We start from the raw sequence: 26,109 nt of genomic DNA, 5'->3' as shown, positions 1-26,109 counted from the left end.
ATTAAGAAATTTAATTCTTTTACTAATTATATTTCAATGATGACGAGATGTAATTCGAGAAAGAACCTTTCAAGGAAACCACACTCTTTTAGTATCTTTTGGTTAACGATAAGGAATAATTTTATTTATTACCTCAGAGATTTTTTTCTTTATTAGTTTTTTTTGAAGATTTTATCATATAAGATTATCTCCTTCTATCGAATTAGGAATAACTTGACCTCCAAAAGGAATTAATACTTTTAATCCTAATGAAATCCCATTATTAAACACTATTATTCTATTAAGATCAGGCCTAAGTGTAACTTGAGCCCACCATAGATTAATAGAAAATAATTTTAATCAAACATTTCAAAGATTAATTATTACTGTTTTACTAGGAATATATTTTTCTTTACTACAAGGAATTGAATATTTAGAAGCCCCATTTTCTATAGCCGATTCAGTTTATGGAAGAACATTCTTTATAGCTACAGGATTCCATGGTTTACATGTAATTATTGGTTCTATTTTTCTTTTAGTATGTTCAACTCGATTAAACTTTAATCATTTTAGAAACAATCACCATTTTGGATTCGAAGCAGCAGCATGATATTGACATTTTGTAGACGTAGTATGACTATTCCTATATATATCTATTTATTGATGAGGTAGATATCTATATAGTATAAATATTACATTTGATTTCCAATCAAAAAATCTTTTAAAAGTATAGTTAATATTCTTAATTTAATCTTTAATTTTGATAATTTTTAGAATTATAATAATTTTAATAATTATTGCAAATTATATTTCAATAAAAACATTTAAAGATCGAGAAAAAAGTTCTCCCTTTGAATGCGGATTTGACCCTAAAAATTCTGCACGCCTACCATTCTCAATTCACTTTTTTTTAATCGCTTTAATCTTTTTAATTTTTGATGTAGAAATTACCCTTATTATCCCTTTTATTTATAGAATAAAATATTCTAATATTATAATTATTAGCATTATATTTTTTATATTCATGGCAATCTTAATTTTAGGTTTATACCATGAATGAAAACAAGGAGCCTTAAACTGATCTTTATAGGATAATAGTTAAATTAACATTTAATTTGCATTTGAAAAATACTGTTTTTCAGTTTATCTTAAATAAGAAGCAAAATATTGCATTTAGTTTCGACCTAAAAATTTGAATTTAAATTCCTTATTTAATTGAAACCAAACTTGAGGTAAGTCACTGTTAATGATTCCAATGAGAAACTCTCCAATTAAAGAAATATAAATATTTAAGCTTCTAACTTGATATATAGCAATTTGTTAATATTTCTATTTATATAGTTTATCTAAAACATTATATTTTCATTATAAAAAAAGATTAATTCTTATAAATACTTAAAAAATATTTTAATTTACCTCAATATCTTCAATATTGCGCTCTATTAAGCTATTTAAGTAAAATATATAAATCAATAACAAAATAATCCAAATTAAAAATATTATTATATAAATCTTTAAACTATTTTCAAAAATATACTGAAATAAAACAGAATTTTTTTAAAAAAATTTAAATAAACCCCGGCTTCCTAAGAACTCTGATCAACCTTGATCTAAAACTTTATAATTTAGTATTCCTGAATTAATAAAAAAATTATTTATTCCAAAAGTTGAAATATAAGGCAAATTCCATATTAATACTAAAAAAATTAAAATTTTTATTAAATTAGAAAAAATTAAATTATAATTTAATTTTAATAAAGAAATCTCAAAACCTATAATTACCCCAATTATTACTATAATTAAAATTAAAATTTTCATAAAAAAAGGTAATACAACTAAATTAATATCCTTAAATATAAATCATATAAGAACCGTTCCTGAAAATAATACGATAATAAATATAAATCCTATTCTATAAACTATTTCATCTCTTAATTCTTCAGTTTTATTTATTCTAAACCCACAATAATCTGTAAATATTAAATAATTTAATAAACGCACTGTATAAGAAACTGTTAATGTTAAAGAAATTAATATAATTAAATAAATTGAAATATTTAATCTTAACATAGAATAAACCTCTATAATTAAATCTTTTGAGTGAAATCCAGAAAAAAAAGGAATCCCACATAATGATAGATTTCTTACATTAAAATATATTACAGTTATAGGAGTTTTATAAACTAAACCCCCTATAAAACGAATATCTTGACATTCTCCTATTAAATGAATAAAATTACCTGCACATATAAATAATAAAGCTTTAAATAAAGCATGAATTAATAAATGAAAAAAAGCTAATTCATATAAACGTAATCTTAAAATAGTAACTATTAAACCTAACTGACTTAAAGTTGATAAAGCAATAATTTTTTTTAAATCATATTCAAAATTAGCCGCTAAACCTGAAATTAATATTGTTATCAATCCAATGAATATTAACACAAAAGAATAATTTTCCAATAATAAATGAAATCGAATTAATAAATAAACCCCTGCTGTTACTAAAGTTGAAGAATGTACTAATGCTGAAACAGGAGTAGGAGCAGCTATAGCTGCTGGTAATCAAGCTGAAAAAGGAATTTGTGCACTTTTAGTTAAAGCAGCAATAATAATTAACAAACCTACAATTATTATTCTTTTATCTCTATAATAATAATCAATATATAATATAAAATTCCATCTTCCAAAATTTATTATCCAAGCAATAGAAATTATTAATATCGCGACTCCTACTCGATTAGATAAAGCTGTTAATATACCAGCTGAATAAGATTTTACATTTTGATAATAAATCACTAAACAATAAGAAACTAATCCTAACCCATCTCAACCCAATAAAATTGAAATTAAATTTGGACTTAAAATTATTAATAATATAGAAAGAACAAATATAAAAACTAATATGATAAAACGATTAATAGATAAATCCTTAGATATATAAGATTTTCTATAAAAAATTACTATTGTAGAAATAAATAAAACAAAAGAAACAAATAATAAGGATATTCAATCTAAAAGAATTAATATTTCTACTTCTATTGAATTTAAACTGAAAATTCTTCACTCAATAAAATAAACCTTTCCTGTATTAAGTGAAAATAATCTAAAACTAAAAAAAAAAAAAAAACCTAAGTATTAATCTAGAAAAAATTACACAAAAAGATATTACTTAAAGTTAAAGTAACTTCATTGACTCCACAAATCAATATTTTATATAAACTATTTAAGTATAAGAAAAATAAATCTCTTTTTAATAAAATTAAATTTAAAGGAACCCAATGCATTAATAATAAAATTAATTCTCGATAAGAAATTAATTCAAAAAAATATAATCTTCTGTAAAATTTTCCATGTTGACTAAAAGAATATAAATACAAACTATATGAAGCTCTCAAAAAAGTTATAATTATTAATATAAATATACAAATATGAGAATAATTAATTAAACTATTAATTAACAAGATTTCTCTTAACAAATTTAAAGAAGGAGGTGCAGCTATATTTCTAATTACTAACAAAAATCACCATAAAGATAAAAAAGGTACAATATTAATTAAACCTTAATTAATAAAAATGCTTCGACTAACAATACGTTCATAATTTATATTTACTAAAACAAATAATCCTGAAGAGCAACAACCATGAGCTAATATTATTATTAAAGATCCAGTAATTCCTCAAGAATTAAATGTTAATAAACCTGACAATAAAAGTCCTATATGAACAACTGAAGAATAAGCAATTAAAGATTTTATATCTCTTTGACGTAAACAACTTAAAGAAACTAAAATCCCTCCTACTAAAGATAAATTAATTTAAAAAAAATTAACCTTAACTCCTAAATATATAAATATAATCAAAAACCGAATAAGCCCGTATCTTCCTAACTTTAATATCACTCCTGCTAATATTATAGACCCAGCAACTGAAGCTTCTACATGTGCTTTAGGCAATCATAAATGAAATAAAACTATCGGTATTTTAACTAAAAATACTATTATTATTATAAAATATAAAATAAAACTAAATAAATTTACATTAATATAAGTCAAATCTAATGTTTTAAACTTTGAATAATAAATAAAAATAAATAATATTATTGGTAAAGAAGCTATAATTGTATAAAAAAATATATATATACCAGCTTGAATACGTTCAGGCTGATATCCTCAACCTAAAATTAAAATCAAAATTGGAATTAACCTAGCCTCAAAAAATATGTAAAATAAAAATATATTTATAGAAGTAAAAGTTAATAATAAAAAAGCAATAATAATAATAATAAAATACTAAATAACTCACTAAAATCTTTTGAATTGAAAAGTTTTTCTCTAGCTATAAATATTAAAAAAGAAATTCAAAACCTTAATAATAACAAAAAATATGATAAAAAATCTATACCTATAAAAAAATTTAATGAACTAAAAAATAAAAAAGAAATTTTTGAAAAGAATCAAATTCTTATTAAAATTAAATAATTCTTAATTAATCAAAATTTATTTAAAAAACATAAAGGAATCATAAATACTAATATTATTACTATTATCATAAAATATTTAATGAATTAAAATAATCATTTCCATAAGAACGAATTATTGACACTAATAAAGATAATCCCAAAACTCTTTCACAAACACTTATAGTTAAAAAAACTACTACAAAATAAAATTCATAACTAAAATAAGATAAATAAAAATATATTATTATAAATAAAGTTAAAATTACTAATTCTAATCTAAGCAATGTTATTAATAAATGTTTTCGATCAATAAAAAAATTTAAAATTCTAAAAATAAACATACTTAAAAAAATTATTTCCATATTTTAATAATTTAATAAAAATACTGGTCTTGTAAACCAGCTTTAAGATTTAATCTTTTAAAATATCAGAGGAAAACAAATATATCTTTAATCTCCAAAATTAATATTTTTTATTAAACTACCCTCTGAAATCTTAATTTTAACATTTTTAACTTTTTTAGCAATTTTCCTTACCCACCCACTATCTTTAGGACTACTTATTTTAACTTATACTATTATAACTTGTATTATTATAGGATTAATAAGATCAAACTTTTGATTTTCATATATTTTAATATTAATTATAATTGGTGGTTTACTAATTTTATTTATTTATATAACAAGAACTGCCTCTAATGGAAAATTTAAATTTAATAAATATATTCTATTAATTATAATTAGTTTATTTATAATTACTTTATTTATAAATAATATAAATCTATATTTAATAAATCAAAATATTAATAATGAAATTTTACATAAAATAGATTCAATTAGAAATTTTTATTTAAATTTAAATAAATTTTTAAATTATCCAAATTCTAACATATTTTTAAATTTGATTTTTTATTTATTAATTTCAATAATTGCAGTTGTAAAAATTACTAAAGTAAAATTTGGACCGTTACGTCAATTTAAATATGAAAATACCAATACGAAAAATTAATTCTTTAACGAAAATTATTAACAATTCTTTAATCGACCTACCTACACCAAGACATATTTCATATTTATGAAATTTTGGATCTTTATTAGGCTTATGTTTAATAATACAAATTATTACAGGATTATTTTTATCTATACATTATTGTGCTAACGTAGATTTAGCTTTTAATAGAGTACCTCATATTTGTCGAGACGTAAATATAGGATGATTAATACGAACTATTCATGCAAATGGGGCCTCTTTATTTTTTATATGTTTATACTTACATATTAGGCGAGGCTTATATTTTGGTTCTTACAAACTTACAGAAACTTGAATGACAGGAACTACTATTTTGTTTATATCTATAGCTACAGCCTTTTTAGGTTATGTTCTTCCCTGAGGGCAAATATCTTTTTGAGGAGCAACTGTAATTACTAATTTAGTTTCTGCAATCCCTTACCTAGGAAATTCTATCGTTATTTGACTATGAGGAAGTTTTGCTGTTGACAATGCTACACTAAACCGATTTTATTCATTTCATTTTATCTTACCTTTTATTATTTCAGCTTTAATTATAATTCATTTAATATTTTTACATAACTCTGGCTCTAGTAATCCTTTAGGATCTAATTCTAATTTAGATAAAATTAGTTTTCATCCATATTTCTCCTTTAAAGATATTTTAGGTTCTCTCATTATAATATTTTTTATTTTAAATATTATTATTCTATATCCTTATATATTAAGAGATCCTGATAATTTTATTCCAGCTAATCCTCTTTCCACCCCTCCTCATATTCAACCAGAATGATATTTTTTATTTGCTTATGCAATTCTTCGTTCTATTCCCAATAAACTTGGGGGTGTAATTGCTTTAGTAATATCAATTGCAATTCTTTATTTTATACCTTTTATTAATTTCAAAATAATGAAAAGAAACAGCTTTTATTATATTAATAAAATTATATTTTGAAATTTTATCGTTACAGTTATAATTTTTACATGAATCGGAGCTAAACCAGTTGAAGATCCTTTTATTTTAATAGGACAAATTTTTACCTTAATCTATTTCGTATACTTTATATTAAACTCAATTATTTATAAAATTTGAGACTGATGAATATTTAATTAATCAATGAGCTTGAAAAGCATATATTTTGAAAATATGAGAAAGAATTTAAATTTCTATTGATTTATACAAAATTTAATTAACTATATAATTAATACCATAAATAATAATCTTAATCTAAAATTTAGTATAAGTATATTTAAAGAAACAGGCAAAAAAACCTTTCAAGATAAATATATTAATTTATCATATCGATAACGAGGTAAAGTCCCTCGAACCCAAATTCATATAAAAGAAAAAAATAATAATTTAAAAAAAAATATAATAGAATAAAAATCACCTCCTATAAAAATCAACCTTCTTAATATTCTTATAAAAATAATATTGGAATATTCAGCCATAAAAATAAAAGCAAATCCAAAACTTCTATATTCAACATTAAACCCTGAAACTAACTCTGATTCACCCTCAGAAAAATCAAAAGGAGTTCGATTAGTTTCAGCTAATCTTGAGATAAATCATATTATTCTAAGAGGAAAATTAAATATAACAAATCAAACATATTTTTGATAAAAAATAAAATCTATTAAATTCAAAGATATAATTAACACTGAAAATGATAATAAAATTAAAAATATTCTTACTTCATAAGAAATTACTTGAGCAACTGAACGAAGCCTTCCTAATAAAGAATAAATCGAATTTGAAGATCAACCCGATAATATAATTGTATACACACTAAAACTAGAAATTACAAAAAAAAACAATACAGAAAAATTAAACTTAAATAAATAACAATAAAAAGGTATTCTAATTCATAATATTAATGCTAAAATTAAATTAAAAACTGGTGATATAATATAAATTAAAATATTCGCCATATAAGGAAAAATTATTTCTTTTCTAAATAATTTAATTGCATCACTAAAAGGTTGTAAAATTCCTAAATAACCTACTTCATTAGGACCTTTTCGAATTTGAATATACCCTAATAACTTCCGTTCTAATAAAGTTAAAAAAGCTACTCTAACTAAAATACAAATAATTATTAAAATAAAAATTATCAAAATTAAAATTATATCAATTATTATTTGTATAAAATACTTATAAAGATTCTAAATCTAATGCACTAATCTGCCAAAATAATAATTCTATTCATTTATAAAATTTTAAATCATAAACTTGGTCCTTTCGTACTAAAATTTATTAAATTATTAAAGATAAAAACCAACCTGGCTTACACCGGTTTAAACTCAGATCATGTAAAGTTTAAATGGTCGAACAGACCAAATATTTAAGCTTCTACACCTAAATTTAACTTTAATCCAACATCGAGGTCGCAATCTTTTCTTTCGATTTGAACTCTAAAAAAAAATAACGCTGTTATCCCTAAGGTAATTTATTCTTTTAATCATAAAAATGGATCAATTTTTCATAAATTAATGGTTAAAGTTAAAAAAGTTAATGTAATTTTTTTATCACCCCAATCAAATTCAATAAAAATTTTAAATTTTATAATTCTTTAAATTAAAAATCTTTTATAAATTAAACTCTATAGGGTCTTCTCGTCTTTTAAAAAAATTTGAGCTTTTTAACTTAAAAATAAAATTTTTAAATAATAAAATTTAGAAAGTTATCTTCTCATCAAACCATTCATACAAGCTTTCAATTAAAAAACTAATGATTATGCTACCTTTGCACAGTCAAAATACTGCGGCCCTTCAAATTTTATTCAGTGGGCAGGTCCTACTTTAAATTATAATCAAAAAGAGATGTTTTTATTAAACAGGTGAAAGATATTTTTGCCTAATTACTTAATTATACCTTTCGTAATTACTTATATTTTTACAAAATAATTAATACTAATTTTATCATTATTTCAATATAATTTTTATTTTTAAATTTACTTTAATAAAAAAATTTAATCAATATATAAATATTTTTAATTAAATAACAAATTTTAACAAACTTCAAATAGTAAAAATTTCTAATTCTATAAATTATTAATTCAAAATATTTAATTATAATAATTTAATTTTAAGCTCATCCCTAAAACTATTAAAATAAAAATTCAAAAAATTAAAAATTAAATTTTTATAATTTTTATAATGAATTAAATTCTTTTCTTAAAAAACTAGATATATTTAAAAACGAATAACGTTTCACTACTATATAATTATTATAAATATTTATTAAACAATAATATTTATAACTATATAGCTCTTTTAAATTCGAGATAAATATATAAATATTAAATTTTTAATAAACCCTGATACACAAGGTACACAATATTGTTTCTTTTATAAATTTATATAATTTTCCTTTTCAGTACTATTAATCTATCATAAAATAAAATTTTTTTCAATCTAATAAAAATACTAATTATTTAATAAAATTATATATATATATATATATATATATATATATATATATATATATATATATATATATATATATATATATATATATATATATATATATATATATATATATTAATTAAATAAATTTTAAAATTCAATTTAAATTATTAATTATCTTCTTAATGTAAATAAGATGCTTATTCAAGCTCTAAACTGACATTCTAGAATCACTTTCCAGTAAATCTACTATGTTACGACTTATTCCATATTAGATGAAAGCGACGGGCAATATGTGCATATTTTAGTACTAAATCATTAAAAATAAAAATATTTAATTACAATCAAATCCAATTTCATAAAACTTTTAAAATATATAAATCCATAAATATAATTTAATGTAACCCATTTCTACTTTAATATAAACTTCAACTTGATCTGATTTAAATTTTTAAAAAATATCTAAATATTAATTTCTAAAAAAATATTTAACAACGACGATATAAAAGTTTCTAATTAAAGTTATTCTAATCGTGGATTATCGTTTATAGAACAGGTTCCTCTGAAAAGTAAAAATACCGCCAAATCATTTTGCTTCAAAGAACTTAACTATTAATCACTTAACTTTATAATTTACTTAATTAATAATAGGGTATCTAATCCTAGTTTATTATAATAATTTCTTAACCTCATAAAAACATAATTAAAAATATAAATAAATTAAAATTTCACCTTAAAACTTAAAATTTCTTTTTTAATTTTTAATTCTATTAATTGAAGCTAATAAATATATATTATATTTTTTGTATAACCGCTGCTGCTGGCACAAAAATTGCAAATACTAAATCTTATCACTAATTCTAAATTTTTTTAATAATTAAAAATAAACACTACTAATTTATTAAATTTAAAACAATATTCATATAAATCTTGAATGAATATATATATCTAATACCATAATCAAATATCTAATTAACTAAAACCCAAAAAAGACTACATTTAGTTAAAATTTAGTTTAAACAAAAAAAAAATTAACTTAATTTAGAAATAATAATAATTAAATTAAATTTAAAAAATTAAATTATTGAAACTATAATTTTAAAAACTTTATGTTAACAAATCTTTGTAACTTCCTCCCGTCAAAAACGTCCCCTTAGATAATAACCAAACCTTAAACTTTTTAACTCTAAATTAAAAAATTTTCCCCCAAGGATTTACAAGTTATACCCTTAAATTTAGTGCTACCCTACTCACTAAATCCAATACTAAACAATTTAAATTGTAACAATTCTTATTGCTGACTGTTATAGCTTTATTCAAATTTAATTTTAATAAAATAAATTTTGAAATAAACTGAAGCCTACCAAATATCGAAAATATTTTAAATTATCGGATTTAAAAAATTCTTGATAAATACAATAATTTTAAAAAAATAAATTATAATTTTAAAAACTTTATGTTAACAAATCTTTGTAACTTTCTCCCGTCAAAAACGTCCCCTTAGATAATAACCAAACCTTAAACTTTTTAACTCTAAATTAAAAAATTTTCCCCCAAGGATTTACAAGTTATACCCTTAAATTTAGTGCTACCCTACTCACTAAATCCAATACTAAACAATTTAAATTGTAACAATTATTATTGCTGACTGTTATAGCTTTATTCAAATTTAATTTTAATAAAATAAATTTTGGAATAAACTGAAGCCTACCAAATATCAAAAATATATTAAATTATCGGATTTAAAAAATTCTTGATAAATACAATAATTTAAAAAAAATAAATTATAATTTTAAAAACTTTATGTTAACAAATCTTTGTAACTTCCTCCCGTCAAAAACGTCCCCTTAGATAATAACCAAACCTTAAACTTTTTAACTCTAAATTAAACAATTTTCCCCCAAGGATTTACAAGTTATACCCTTAAATTTAGTGCTACCCTACTCACTAAATCCAATACTAAACAATTTAAATTGTAACAATTCTTATTGCTGACTGTTATAGCTCTATTCAAATTTAATTTTAATAAAATAAATTTTGGAATAAACTGAAGCCTACCAAATATCAAAAATATTTTAAATTATCGGAATCAAAAAATTCTTGATAAATACAATAATTTAAAAAAAATAAATTATAATTTTATTATTAAATAAAATAATCAAAAATTAAATTTTTTAAAATTCGAAATGAATTTAATTTCAAATTTATTAATTCTGTTCCCCCCAAAACTAAACATTTACAATTTTTGGAAAATATTTAAATTAATCTATTCTAAAAATTTTCAAAATTATATAAAAATCAAATTTATGAAAAATGAAAAAAAAAATTCCTCCCCTAATCATCAAAATTTGCAAAAATCCATAAATTTTGAAAAATTTTTAACAATTTTTCACAAAATTTTTAAACGAAATAACTTTATTACACTAACAAATAATTTTTTCAAAAAAAATTGTTAGATAATTTCCATATCACAATTTTTTAAAATTATTTAAATTAAAATTTCTAACAAAAAAATATAGATTTTTTTTTATGAGCGATTTCCTTTTAAGCATTTATATAAAATTTTCAAAAATTACTCGAATTTTATGAAAATCCTAAATTTTTATACATAATTTTTTTAACTATGTACTAATTAAACTTAAAATAATTATAATTTTAATCAAAATATTGACATAATAACTTTATTATACTAACAAATCATTTTTTTACCCTTTAAGATCACTTTTTATCCAATAAATTAAAAATTATTCGAGACAATTAAAAAATAGACAAATTTAACCAAATATTAAAAAATTACATTTTTTTGTTAGATATTTTAATTTAATTTTTTTATGAAATCTTTATTAATTTTATTTTTCTGAATCTATTTTTCACGTAATTTTTAATAGATTCAGTTAAAATAAGAATAACTTCATTTTCATGAAAAATACTTTAGAAATAATATTTCTTAATGATAATTTAATTCATTAATACTTAGGTTTTTTTTTTTCATTAATTTTGAATTTTTCATTAAAAATTAACTTTATTAATAACTAATAATTTTTAATATATTATTAATGATTATAGATTAATTATAATTTAATTCTTATATAAATAAAATATTAATATTTTAATGTTAAATTAATTATTAATAATTTATACTCTTTATATATATATTATAAATATTATTAATATATAAAATATTTATTAATATAGAAATTCTCGAAATTCACCGTCGTTTTTATATACTGATTTACTTTATATATTCTTTTTTTTTTTTCGGGAGTACTATTATATATCCCTTAAGATACCAATATTAAATCGGTTTTTATATATTTAAAGATGTTTATTTTAACTATTTAATTAAAATTAGCACCTAGAATATTACTAATAGTACTATCCAATGTAAGATATATTTCGCCCTTATATATAAATAATTATATATTAATAAGTAATTATTAATTATTAAATATTATAGATATATATAAATAAATTCTTTAATTAAAAAAGCATAGGGTCCAAGAGAAAAACCCTATTAAAAGACAAAATTTAAATTAATACTGCTAATAAAGTATCGATTTTAGGCCATTTTTTTTTGCCCAAATTTTGACCCAAAAAATGCAAAAAATTGCAAAATTTTGCATTTTTTTCGTTTTTTTTTGAAATTTTTCAAAAAATTTGATCTTTAAAATTGACATTATTGTCTAAGAAACAATTATAACACTTGGATATAAAAACCAATGTATGAGGAAATTCCTATTAGGGCGCCTGAAGAAAGGATCATTTTGATGAGATGAAACATGTGCAACCCACCCCTAGTTCCATCCCCGAAATTTTTGAAAAAAATGCCAAATTTCACGAAATTTGATGAAATTTGGGAAAAATCTTCGGATTTCAAAATTTTACAGGGATCGATTATTTTTTATGTGAAAAAAGGATTTATCATAAAATTTCTTTTTCCAAACTATTTTGTTAGAAAAATCAACTTTTAGAAAAAATTCTTCTTCTAGTCTAACAGATAATTTATTTTATAGAAAATTTAAACCTTTTCTGTGAAAATAAAATTGAAAGAATAATTTTTAATTACAAAATTTTTTGATTTTTAAATATAAATTCATTTATTCAAATTTTCGTAAATTGAATTCTATTGATCCCCCCCAATAGAATTCTGATACAAATTTATAAATAAGGTAATATTTAAAAATTTTTAAAATTTAAAAGTTAATTTCTTAGTTAATCAAAATCAAAAACTAATAATTTTAAAAACTTGAACGTTGATTGTTGGACTTAGCCTCAGGATTGGTTTAGAATATTGGAATTGATCCTGAAGTAGGACGACCAAAATCAATTCAAATTTATCGGGTTTGGTGTTTATTGTTGGACTTAGCCTCAGGATTGGTTTAGAATGTTGAAATTGATCCTGAAGTAGGACGACCAAATCAATTCAAATTTATCGGATTTGGTATTGATTGTTGGACTTAGCCTCAGGATTGGTTTAGAATGTTGAAATTGATCCTGAAGTAGGACGACCAAAATCAATTCAAATTTATCGGGTTTGGTGTTGATTGTTGGACTTAGCCTCAGGATTGGTTTAGAATGTTGGAATTGATCCTGAAGTAGGACGACCAAAATCAATTCAAATTTATCGGGTTTGGTGTTGATTGTTGGACTTAGCCTCAGGATTGGTTTAGAATGTTGAAATTGATCCTGAAGTAGGACGACCAAAATCAATTCAAATTTATCGGGTTTGGTGTTGATTGTTGGACTTAGCCTCAGGATTGGTTTAGAATGTTGGAATTGATCCTGAAGAAGGACACCAAAATCAATTCAAATTTATCGGGTTTGGTGTTGATTGTTGGACTTAGCCTCAGGATTGGTTTAGAATGTTGAAATTGATCCTGAAGTAGGACGACCAAAATCAATTCAAATTTATCGGATTTGGTATTGATTGTTGGACTTAGCCTCAGGATTGGTTTAGAATGTTGGAATTGATCCTGAAGTAGGACGACCAAAATCAATTCAAATTTATCGGATTTGGTATTGATTGTTGGACTTAGCCTCAGGATTGGTTTAGAATGTTGGAATTGATCCTGAAGTAGGACGACCAAAATCAATTCAAATTTATCGGGTTTGGTGTTGATTGTTGGACTTAGCCTCAGGATTGGTTTAGAATGTTGGAATTGATCCTGAAGTAGGACGACCAAAATCAATTCAAATTTATCGGATTTGGTGTTGATTGTTGGACTTAGCCTCAGGATTGGTTTAGAATGTTGGAATTGATCCTGAAGTAGGACGACCAAAATCAATTCAAATTTATCGGGTTTGGTGTTGATTGTTGGACTTAGCCTCAGGATTGGTTTAGAATGTTGGAATTGATCCTGAAGTAGGACGACCAAAATCAATTCAAATTTATCGGGTTTGGTGTTGATTGTTGGACTTAGCCTCAGGATTGGTTTAGAATGTTGGAATTGATCCTGAAGTAGGACGACCAAAATCAATTCAAATTTATCGGATTTGATATTGATTGTTGGACTTAGCCTCAGGATTGGTTTAGAATGTTGAAATTGATCCTGAAGTAGGACGACCAAAATCAACTCAAATTTATCGGGTTTGGTGTTGATTGTTGGACTTAGCCTCAGGATTGGTTTAGAATGTTGAAATTGATCCTGAAGTAGGACGACCAAAATCAATTCAAATTTATCGGGTTTGGTGTTGATTGTTGGACTTAGCCTCAGGATTGGTTTAGAATGTTGAAATTGATCCTGAAGTAGGACGACCAAAATCAATTCAAATTTATCGGGTTTGGTGTTGATTGTTGGACTTAGCCTCAGGATTGGTTTAGAATGTTGAAATTGATCCTGAAGTAGGACGACCAAAATCAATTCAAATTTATCGGGTTTGGTGTTGATTGTTGGACTTAGCCTCAGGATTGGTTTAGAATGTTGAAATTGATCCTGAAGTAGGACGACCAAAATCAATTCAAATTTATCGGGTTTGGTGTTGATTGTTGGACTTAGCCTCAGGATTGGTTTAGAATGTTGGAATTGATCCTGAAGAAGGACACCAAAATCAATTCAAATTTATCGGGTTTGGTGTTGATTGTTGGACTTAGCCTCAGGATTGGTTTAGAATGTTGAAATTGATCCTGAAGTAGGACGACCAAAATCAATTCAAATTTATCGGATTTGGTATTGATTGTTGGACTTAGCCTCAGGATTGGTTTAGAATGTTGGAATTGATCCTGAAGTAGGACGACCAAAATCATTTCAAATTTATCGGGTTTGGTGTTGATTGTTGGACTTAGCCTCAGGATTGGTTTAGAATGTTGGAATTGATCCTGAAGTAGGACGACCAAAATCAATTCAAATTTATCGGGTTTGGTGTTGATTGTTGGACTTAGCCTCAGGATTGGTTTAGAATGTTGGAATTGATCCTGAAGTAGGACGACCAAAATCAATTCAAATTTATCGGATTTGGTGTTGATTGTTGGACTTAGCCTCAGGATTGGTTTAGAATGTTGGAATTGATCCTGAAGAAGGACACCAAAATCAATTTAAATTTATCGGGTTTGGTGTTGATTGTTGGACTTAGCCTAAGGATTGGTTTAGAATGTTGAAATTGATCCTGAAGTAGGACGACCAAAATCAATTCAAATTTATCGGATTTGGTATTGATTGTTGGACTTAGCCTCAGGATTGGTTTAGAATGTTGGAATTGATCCTGAAGTAGGACGACCAAAATCAATTCAAATTTATCGGGTTTGGTTTTGATTTTTGGACTTAGCCTCAGGATTGGTTCAGAATATTGGAATTGATCCTGAAGTAGGACGACCAAAATCAATTCAAATTTATCGGGTTTGGTGTTGATTGTTGGACTTAGCCTCAGGATTGGTTTAGAATGTTGGAATTGATCCTGAAGTAGGACGACCAAAATCAATTCAAATTTATCGGATTTGGTGTTGATTGTTGGACTTAGCCTCAGGATTGGTTTAGAATGTTGGAATTGATCCTGAAGTAGGACGACCAAAATCAATTCAAATTTATCGGGTTTGGTATTTATTGTTGGACTTAGCCTCAGGATTGGTTTAGAATGTTGAAATTGATCCTGAAGTAGGACGACCAAAATCAATTCAAATTTATCGGGTTTGGTATTGATTGTTGGACTTAGCCTCAGGATTGGTTTAGAATATTGGAATTGATCCTGAAGTAGGACGACCAAAATCAATTCAAATTTATCGGGTTTGGTGTTGATTGTTGGACTTAGCCTCAGGATTGGTTTAGAATGTTGGAATTGATCCTGAAGTAGGACACCAAAATCAATTCAAATTTATCGAATATATTTATATAAATAATCCTATTTTATAGGATTTTTTACTTTGTGAATTAATTTTTGTACACTTAAATTAATAAAAATTTAATAGTTTTTATTAAAGTTTGAAATATTAAATTTAAAATTTAACTTAATAAGTTAAATTTTTAATTGTTAATTTTTTTTTGTAATTATATTCAATAAAATTAAAATATTTCTTAAAGTTTCAAAAACTACATCTTATACTAGAATATAAAGATAAGCTAAAGAAGCTGATGGGTTCATACCCCATTTATAAAGGTATACCCCTTTTCTTTATAATTAAAACTATAAAATTAATATTTTTAATTTTAATAATAAGAGGAACTCTTATTTCTATTTCTGCTTATTCATGAATTAATATCTGGATTGGTTTAGAATTAAACCTCTTAGCTTTTATTCCTATTATAAACTTAGATAATTTTAAGTATTCTTCTGAATCCTCCTTGAAATATTTTTTAGTCCAAGTTTCTGCATCAATTCTAGTTTTATTTTCTTTTTTAAATTCATTTATTTTAATCAATTCTATCGAGCAATTAATACCTACTTCTATATTTTTGTTTAACAGAGCTATCCTTATAAAAATAGGAGCAGCCCCTTTCCACTTTTGATATCCAGAAGTCCTAGAAGGACTAAGATGAACTAATGCATTATTATCAATAACTTGACAAAAAATTGCTCCAATAATTTTAATTATATATAATTTTAAATTTAACCTATTCTTTATTTTGATTATTTTGATGTGTATAACCTAAGGGAGTGTAAAAACATGAAACCAAACCAGATTAAAAAAAATTCTTGCCTTATCTTCCATCAACCATATTGGTTGAATATTAAGAATAATAATATTAAATCAATCCTTATGAATATTATACTTTTTAATTTATACTTTTATTTCTTTAAATTTAATCCTAATTTTTAATAAATATAAAATCTTTAACATTAAAGATCTTATAAATAATATGAATTACAATAAAACTTTAAAATTCTATTTTTTTTTAAATTTCTTTTCTCTAGGAGGAATCCCCCCTTTTTTAGGATTTTTTCCTAAGTGACTAATTCTAAAAACTTTAATTGGAAATCACTTTTATTTTCTATCTTTTATGATAATTTTTATTACTTTAATTTGTATATATATTTATATACGCTTAATACTTCAATCTTTAATAATAAAATTAAATGAAAATAAAAAATTTAATTATACTAACTCTTACTATGTAATTTTTTTAAATTGAGTGAATATTTACGGATTAATCATTTTTACTGTAATTTTTAGAATTTATTAAGGATTTAAGTTAAATAAACTAGTAACCTTCAAAGTTAAAAATAGAATTATTCTAAGCCTTAGAATAATATTCACCTATAAATTTGCAATTTATAATCATAATTGAATATAAGGCTTAATAAAGGAGAAAACTCATAATTAAATTTACAATTTAACGCTTTAATTCAGCCACTTTATCGAATAAATGATTATTTTCTACTAATCATAAAGATATTGGAACATTATACTTTTTATTTGGAATATGAGCAGGAATAGTAGGAACATCGTTAAGTATTTTAATTTTAGGTGCAGTAAATTTCATTTCAACTATTATAAATATACGTCCATTTGGTATAATACTTGATAAAACTCCTTTATTTGTATGACCTGTTCTTATTACAGCAATTCTTTTATTATTATCACTTCCAGTTCTTGCAGGAGCAATTACTATACTATTAACTGACCGAAACTTAAATTCTTCTTTTTTTGATCCAACCGGTGGGGGAGACCCAATTTTATACCAACATTTATTTTGATTTTTTGGTCATCCTGAAGTTTATATTTTAATTCTCCCAGGGTTTGGTATAATTTCCCATATTATTACACAAGAAAGAGGAAAAAAAATTGCCTTTGGTTCTCTAGGAATAATTTATGCTATATTAGCTATTGGACTTCTAGGATTTGTAGTATGAGCTCATCACATATTTACAGTGGGAATAGATGTTGATACTCGAGCTTATTTTACTTCAGCTACAATAATTATTGCAGTACCCACTGGAATTAAAATTTTTTCTTGATTAGCAACTTTACATGGAATACAATTTTACTATACACCTTCAATTTTATGAACCCTGGGATTTTTATTTTTATTTACAATTGGTGGATTAACAGGAGTAATTTTAGCTAACTCTTCCATAGATATTATTTTACATGACACCTATTATGTTGTAGCTCATTTTCATTACGTTTTATCTATAGGAGCTGTATTTGCCATTATAGCAGGATTTATCCATTGATTCCCTTTAATTACAGGATTCAATCTTAACAATAAATTATTACAAATCCAATTTTTAATTATATTTATTGGGGTAAACTTAACATTTTTTCCTCAACACTTCTTAGGACTAAGAGGGATACCTCGACGATACTCTGATTATCCTGATGCTTATTACAAATGAAATAAAATTTCTTCTATTGGATCTATAATTTCCTCTATTAGAATAATCTTTATAATCTTAATTATTTGAGAAAGATTTTATTCAATACGTTTAAGAAAGTTTAATTCTAATGTACCCTCTTTAATTGAATGACTTCAACTTTCTCCTCCTAATGAACATTCTTATTCAGAAGTACCAATCTTAGCTCAAAAATTCTAATATGGCAGATTAGTGCATTGGATTTAAACCCCAATTATAAAGATTTACCTTTTTTTAGAAATAGCGACTTGAAAATCATATATATTTTTAGACAGAGCTTCGTATTTACTTGAACAATTAAGATTTTTTCATGATCACGCCCTTTTGATCTTAATAATAATCACTTGTATTGTAACATATACCATAGTGAGACTAACATTAAATAATTATAACCATCGTTTTATATTAGAAGGACACAATATTGAAACAATTTGAACTATCATACCAGCATTAACTTTAATTTTTATTGCTTTTCCTTCTTTAAAATTAATTTACTTAATTGATGAAATCCGTAACCCTTTAGTTACTATTAAAACTATTGGTCATCAATGATATTGAACCTATGAATATACAGATTTTAAAAATCTTGAATTTGATTCATATTTAATTAATAATAATCAACTTTTTAATTTTCGATTACTAGAAGTTGATAATCGAACTATTTTACCATATCTTTCTCATATTCGAATTCTAACTTCATCTTCTGACGTAATTCATTCTTGAACAGTTCCTTCAACAGGAGTAAAAGTTGATGCCTCCCCAGGGCGATTAAATCAACTTAGATTTAATTTAAATCGAACTGGAATTTTTTTTGGCCAATGTTCAGAAATTTGTGGAGCAAACCATAGATTTATACCTATTTCTATTGAAAGAATTTCTCCCCAAAATTTCATTAAATGGGTAGAAAATTTTTCATTAGATGACTGAAAGATAAGTATTGGTCTCTTAAACCACTTTATAGTAATTAACGACTACTTCTAATGAAAAATTTAGTTAACCTATAACATTAGTTTGTCAAACTAAAATCATTCTTAGAATAATTTTCAATTCCTCAAACTATACCTATAGATTGGTTTTCCTTGTATATTTTTATAACACTTTTATTTATTATTTTAAACATTAAAATATTTTATTCTCATAAAAAATCTCCTTTAAAAAATTTTAAATTATTAAATAAAAAATTTTCTTGAAAATGATAATAAATCTTTTTTCTTCTTTTGATCCTTCATCTTATTTTATAATACCTTTAAATTGACTAAGAATAATTATTAGTTTTTTATTTATTCCTTCTATATTCTGACTAATTTCTAATCGATTTAACTTTTTAATTCAAAATATATTAATTACTCTACATAAAGAATTCAAAATCATTACAAAAAAAAATAACACTTTAATATTTATTCTATTGTTTTACTTCATTATAATTAATAACTTAATAGGGTTATTTCCTTACATTTTTACAGCCTCAAGTCATATAATTTTTACTCTATCCCTAGCTTTACCTTTATGGTTAAGATTTATATTAAATAGTTGAATTAGCCACACTTATCACTCATTTGCTCATCTAATGCCCCAAGGAACTCCTACTATTTTAATACCTTTTATAGTATGTATTGAAACAATTAGAAATATTATTCGTCCTGGAACTCTCGCTATTCGTTTATCAGCTAATATAATTGCAGGACACCTTTTATTAACTCTTTTAGGAAATACTGGTCCTATAGTAAATTTGCTTATTTTATTAATTATTATAATTCAATTTATACTAATTTTATCAGAATCAGCAGTAGCTTTAATTCAATCTTATGTTTTTGCTATCCTTAGAACTCTTTATTCTAGAGAAAATAATTATGATAAAAAATCACTCATTTCATTTAGTAGATTATAGTCCTTGACCAATTTTAGGCGCTTTCAGAGCTATAACTTCTATAATAGGAATAATTAAATGATTCCATCTTTTTAACTCAAATTTATTTATATTAAGAAATTTAATTCTTTTACTAATTATATTTCAATGATGACGAGATGTAATTCGAGAAAAAACCTTTCAAGGAAACCACACTCTTTTAGTATCTTTTGGTTTACGATGAAGAATAATTTTATTTATTACCTCAGAGATTTTTTTCTTTATTAGTTTTTTTTGAAGATTTTATCATATAAGATTATCTCCTTCTATCGAATTAGGAATAACTTGACCTCCAAAAGGAATTAATACCTTTAATCCTAATGAAATCCCATTATTAAACACTATTATTCTATTAAGATCAGGCCTAAGTGTAACTTGAGCCCACCATAGATTAATAGAAAATAATTTTAATCAAACATTTCAAAGATTAATTATTACTGTTTTACTAGGAATATATTTTTCTTTACTACAAGGATTTGAATATTTAGAAGCCCCATTTTCTATAGCCGATTCAGTTTATGGAAGAACATTCTTTATAGCTACAGGATTCCATGGTTTACATGTAATTATTGGTTCTATTTTTCTTTTAGTATGTTTAACTCGATTAAACTTTAATCATTTTAGAAACAATCACCATTTTGGATTCGAAGCAGCAGCATGATATTGACATTTTGTAGACGTAGTATGACTATTCCTATATATATCTATTTATTGATGAGGTAGATATCTATATAGTATAAATATTACATTTGATTTCCAATCAAAAAATCTTTTAAAAGTATAGTTAATATTCTTGATTTCATCTTTAATTTTGATAATTTTTAGAATTATAATAATTTTAATAATTATTGCAAATTATATTTCAATAAAAACATTTAAAGATCGAGAAAAAATTCTCCCTTTGAATGCGGATTTGACCCTAAAAATTCTGCACGCCTACCATTCTCAATTCACTTTTTTTTAATCGCTTTAATCTTTTTAATTTTTGATGTAGAAATTACCCTTATTATCCCTTTCATTTATAGAATAAAATATTCTAATATTATAATTATTAGCATTATATTTTTTATATTCATGGCAATCTTAATTTTAGGTTTATACCATGAATGAAAACAAGGAGCCTTAAACTGATCTTTATAGGATAATAGTTAAATTAACATTTAATTTGCATTTAAAAAATACTGTTTTTCAGTTTATCTTAAATAAGGAGCAAAATATTGCATTTAGTTTCGACCTAAAAATTTGAATTTAAATTCCTTATTTAATTGAAACCAAACTAGAGGTAAGTCACTGTTAATGATTCCAATGAGAAACTCTCCAATTAAAGAAATATAAAAATTTAAGCTTCTAACTTAATATATAGCAATTTGTTAATATTTCTATTTATATAGTTTATCTAAAACATTATATTTTCATTATAAAAAAAGATTAATTCTTATAAATACTTAAAAAATATTTTAATTTACCTCAATATCTTCAATATTGCGCTCTATTAAGCTATTTAAGTAGAATATATAAATCAATAACAAAATAATCCAAATTAAAAATATTATTATATAAATCTTTGAACTATTTTTAAAAATATACTGAAATAAAACAGAAATTTTTTTAAAAAATTTAAATAAACCCTGGCTTCCTAAGAACTCTGATCAACCTTGATCTAGAAATTTATAATTTAGTATTCCTGAATTAATAAAAAAATAATTTATTCCAAAAGTTGAAATATAAGGCAAATTCCATATTAATACTAAAAAAATTAAAATTTTTATTAAATTAGAAAAAATTAAATTATAATTTAATTTTAATAAAGAAATCTCAAAACCTATATTTACCCCAATTATTACTATAATTAAAATTAAAATTTTCATAAAAAAAGGTAATACAACTAAATTAATATCCTTAAATATAAATCATATAAGAACCGTTCCTGAAAATAATACAATAATAAATATAAATCCTATTCTATAAACTATTTCATCTCTTAATTCTTCAGTTCTATTCATTCTAAACCCACAATAATCTGTAAATATTAAATAATTTAATAAACGCACTGTATAAGAAACTGTTAATGTTAAAGAAATTAATATAATTAAATAAATTAAACTATTTAATCTTAACATAGAATAAACCTCTATAATTAAATCTTTTGAGTAAAATCCAGAAAAAAAAGGAATCCCACATAATGATTGATTTCTTACATTAAAATATATTACAGTTATAGGAGTTTTATAAACTAAACCGCCTATAAAACGAATATCTTGACATTCTCCTATTAAATGAATGAAATTACCTGCACATATAAATAATAAAGCTTTAAATAAAGCATGAATTAATAAATGAAAAAAAGCTAATTCATATAAACCTAATCTTAAAATAGTAACTATTAAACCTAACTGACTTAAAGTTGATAAAGCAATAATTTTTTTTAAATCATATTCAAAATTAGCCGCTAAACCTGAAATTAATATTGTTATCAATCCAATGAATATTAACACAAAAGAATAATTTTCCAATAATAAATGAAATCGAATTAATAAATAAACCCCTGCTGTTACTAAAGTTGAAGAATGTACTAATGCTGAAACAGGAGTAGGAGCTGCTGGTAATCAAGCTTAAAAAGGAATTTGTGCACTTTTAGTTAAAGCAGCAATAATAATTAACAAACCTACAATTATTATTCTTTTATCTCTATAATAATAATCAATATATAATATAAAATTCCATCTTCCAAAATTTATTATCGAAGCAATAGAAATTATTAATATCGCGTCTCCTACTCGATTAGATAAAGCTGTTAATATACCAGCTGAATAAGATTTTACATTTTGATAATAAATCACTAAACAATAAGAAACTAATCCTAACCCATCTCAACCCAATAAAATTGAAATTAAATTTGGATTTAAAATTATTAATAATATAGAAAGAACAAATATAAAAACTAATATGATAAAACGATTAATAGATAAATCCTTAGATATATAAGATTTTCTATAAAAAATTACTATTGTAGAAATAAATAAAACAAAAGAAACAAATAATGAGGATATTCAATCTAAAAGAATTGATATTTCTACTTCTATTGAATTTAAACTAAAAATTCTTCACTCAATAAAATAAACCTTTCCTGTATTAAGTAAAAATAATCTAAAACTAAAAAAAAAAAAAAAATTTAAGTATTAATCTAGAAAAAATTACACAATAAGATATTACTTAAAGTTAAAGTAACTTCATTGACTCCACAAATCAATATTTTATATAAACTATTCAAGTATAAGAAAAATAAATCTCTTTTTGATAAAATTAAATTTGAAGGAACCCAATGCATTAATAATAAAATTAATTCTCGATAAGAAATTAATTCAAAAAAATATAATCTTCTGTAAAATTTTCCATGTTGACTAAAAGAATATAAATACAAACTATATGAAGCTCTCAAAAAAGTTATAATTATTAATATAAATATACAAATATGAGAATAATTAATTAAACTATTAATTAACAAGATTTCTCTTAACAAATTTAAAGAAGGAGGTGCAGCTATATTTCTAATTACTAACAAAAATCACCATAAAGATAAAAAAGGTACAATATTAATTAAACCTTTATTAATAAAAATGCTTCGACTAACAATACGTTCATAATTTATATTTACTAAAACAAATAATCCTGAAGAGCAACAACCATGAGCTAATATTATTATTAAAGATCCAGTAATTCCTCAAGAATTAAATGTTAATAAACCTGACAATAAAAGTCCTATATGAACAACTGAAGAATAAGCAATTAAAGATTTTATATCTCTTTGACGTAAACAACTTAAAGAAACTAAAATCCCTCCTATTAAAGATAAATTAATTAAAAAAAATTAACCTTAACTCCTAAATATATGAATATAATTAAAAACCGAATAAGCCCGTATCTTCCTAACTTTAATATCACTCCTGCTAATATTATAGACCCAGCAACTGAAGCTTCTACATGTGCTTTAGGCAATCATAAATGAAATAAAAATATCGGTATTTTAACTAAAAATACTATTATTATTATAAAATATAAAATAAAACTAAATAAATTTACATTAATATAAGTCAAATCTAATGTTTTAAACTTTGAATAATAAATAAAAATAAATAATATTATTGGTAAAGAAGCTATAATTGTATAAAAAAATATATATATACCAGCTTGAATACGTTCAGGCTGATATCCTCAACCTAAAATTAAAATCAAAATTGGAATTAACCTAGCCTCAAAAAATATGTAAAATAAAAATATATTTATAGAAGTAAAAGTAAATAATAAAAAAAGCAATAATAATAAGAATAAAATACTAAATAACTCACTAAAATCTTTTAAATTAAAAAGTTTTTCTCTAGCTATAAATATTAAAAAAGAAATTCAAAACCTTAATAATAACAAAAAATATGATAAAAAATCTATACCTATAAAAAAATTTAATGAACTAAAAAATAAAAAAGAAATTTTTGAAAAGAATCAAATTCTTATTAAAATTAAATAATTCTTAATTAATCAAAATTTATTTAAAAAACATAAAGGAATCATAAATACTAATATTATTACTATTATCATAAAATATTTAATGAATTAAAATAATCATTTCCATAAGAACGAATTATTGACACTAATAAAGATAATCCCAAAACTCTTTCACAAACACTTATAGTTAAAAAAACTACTACAAAATAAAATTCATAACTAAAATAAGATAAATAAAAATATATTATTATAAATAAAGTTAAAATTACTAATTCTAATCTAAGCAATGTTATTAATAAATGTTTTCGATTAATAAATAAATTTAAAATTCTAAAAATAAACATACTTAAAAAAATTATTTCCATATTTTAATAATTTAATAAAAATACTGGTCTTGTAAACCAGCTTTAAGATTTAATCTTTCAAAATATCAGACGAAAACAAATATATCTTTAATCTCCAAAATTAATATTTTTTATTAAACTACCCTCTGAAATCTTAATTTTAACATTTTTAACTTTTTTAGCAATTTTCCTTACCCACCCACTATCTTTAGGACTACTTATTTTAACTTATACTATTATAACTTGTATTATTATAGGATTAATAAGATCAAACTTTTGATTTTCATATATTTTAATATTAATTATAATTGGTGGTTTACTAATTTTATTTATTTATATAACAAGAACTGCCTCTAATGAAAAATTTAAATTTAATAAATATATTCTATTAATTATAATTAGTTTATTTATAATTACTATATTTATAAATAATATAAATCCATATTTAATAAATCAAAATATTAATAATGAAATTTTACATAAAATAGATTTAATTAGAAATTTTTATTTAAATTTAAATAAATTTTCAAATTACCCAAATTCTAACATATTTTTAATTTTGATTTTTTATTTATTAATTTCAATAATTGCAGTTGTAAAAATTACTAAAGTAAAATTTGGACCGTTACGTCAATTTAAATATGAAAATACCAATACGAAAAATTAATTCTTTAACGAAAATTATTAACAATTCTTTAATCGACCTACCTACACCA

General features: G+C 22.8%; 1 protein-coding gene and 2 pseudogenes across 1 annotated transcript; 1 reads left to right on the top strand and 2 right to left on the bottom strand.

Moving 5' to 3' along the window:
- Positions 1 to 1,956: 1,956 nt before the first annotated feature.
- LOC123686628 lies at positions 1,957 to 5,504 on the bottom strand (annotated as a pseudogene).
- A 175-nt stretch (positions 5,505 to 5,679) lies between these two features.
- Positions 5,680 to 19,631, top strand: LOC123686627 (annotated as a pseudogene).
- A 2,772-nt stretch (positions 19,632 to 22,403) lies between these two features.
- On the bottom strand, positions 22,404 to 24,121 carry LOC123686626 (NADH-ubiquinone oxidoreductase chain 5-like). The gene is made up of 2 exons (XM_045626858.1): positions 24,106 to 24,121; positions 22,404 to 23,145 (listed from the first exon to the last, which is right to left on the bottom strand). Exons 1-2 carry the CDS (start codon positions 24,119 to 24,121, stop codon positions 22,460 to 22,462), a joined length of 702 nt encoding a protein of 233 aa, XP_045482814.1. The 3' UTR covers positions 22,404 to 22,459.
- Positions 24,122 to 26,109: the final 1,988 nt, after the last annotated feature.

The sequence above is a fragment of the Harmonia axyridis genome, chromosome X (genome assembly GCF_914767665.1).
Source record: "Harmonia axyridis chromosome X, icHarAxyr1.1, whole genome shotgun sequence".
NCBI classification, from domain to species: domain Eukaryota; kingdom Metazoa; phylum Arthropoda; class Insecta; order Coleoptera; family Coccinellidae; genus Harmonia; species Harmonia axyridis.
This window is presented reverse-complemented; position numbering and strand designations above follow the sequence as displayed.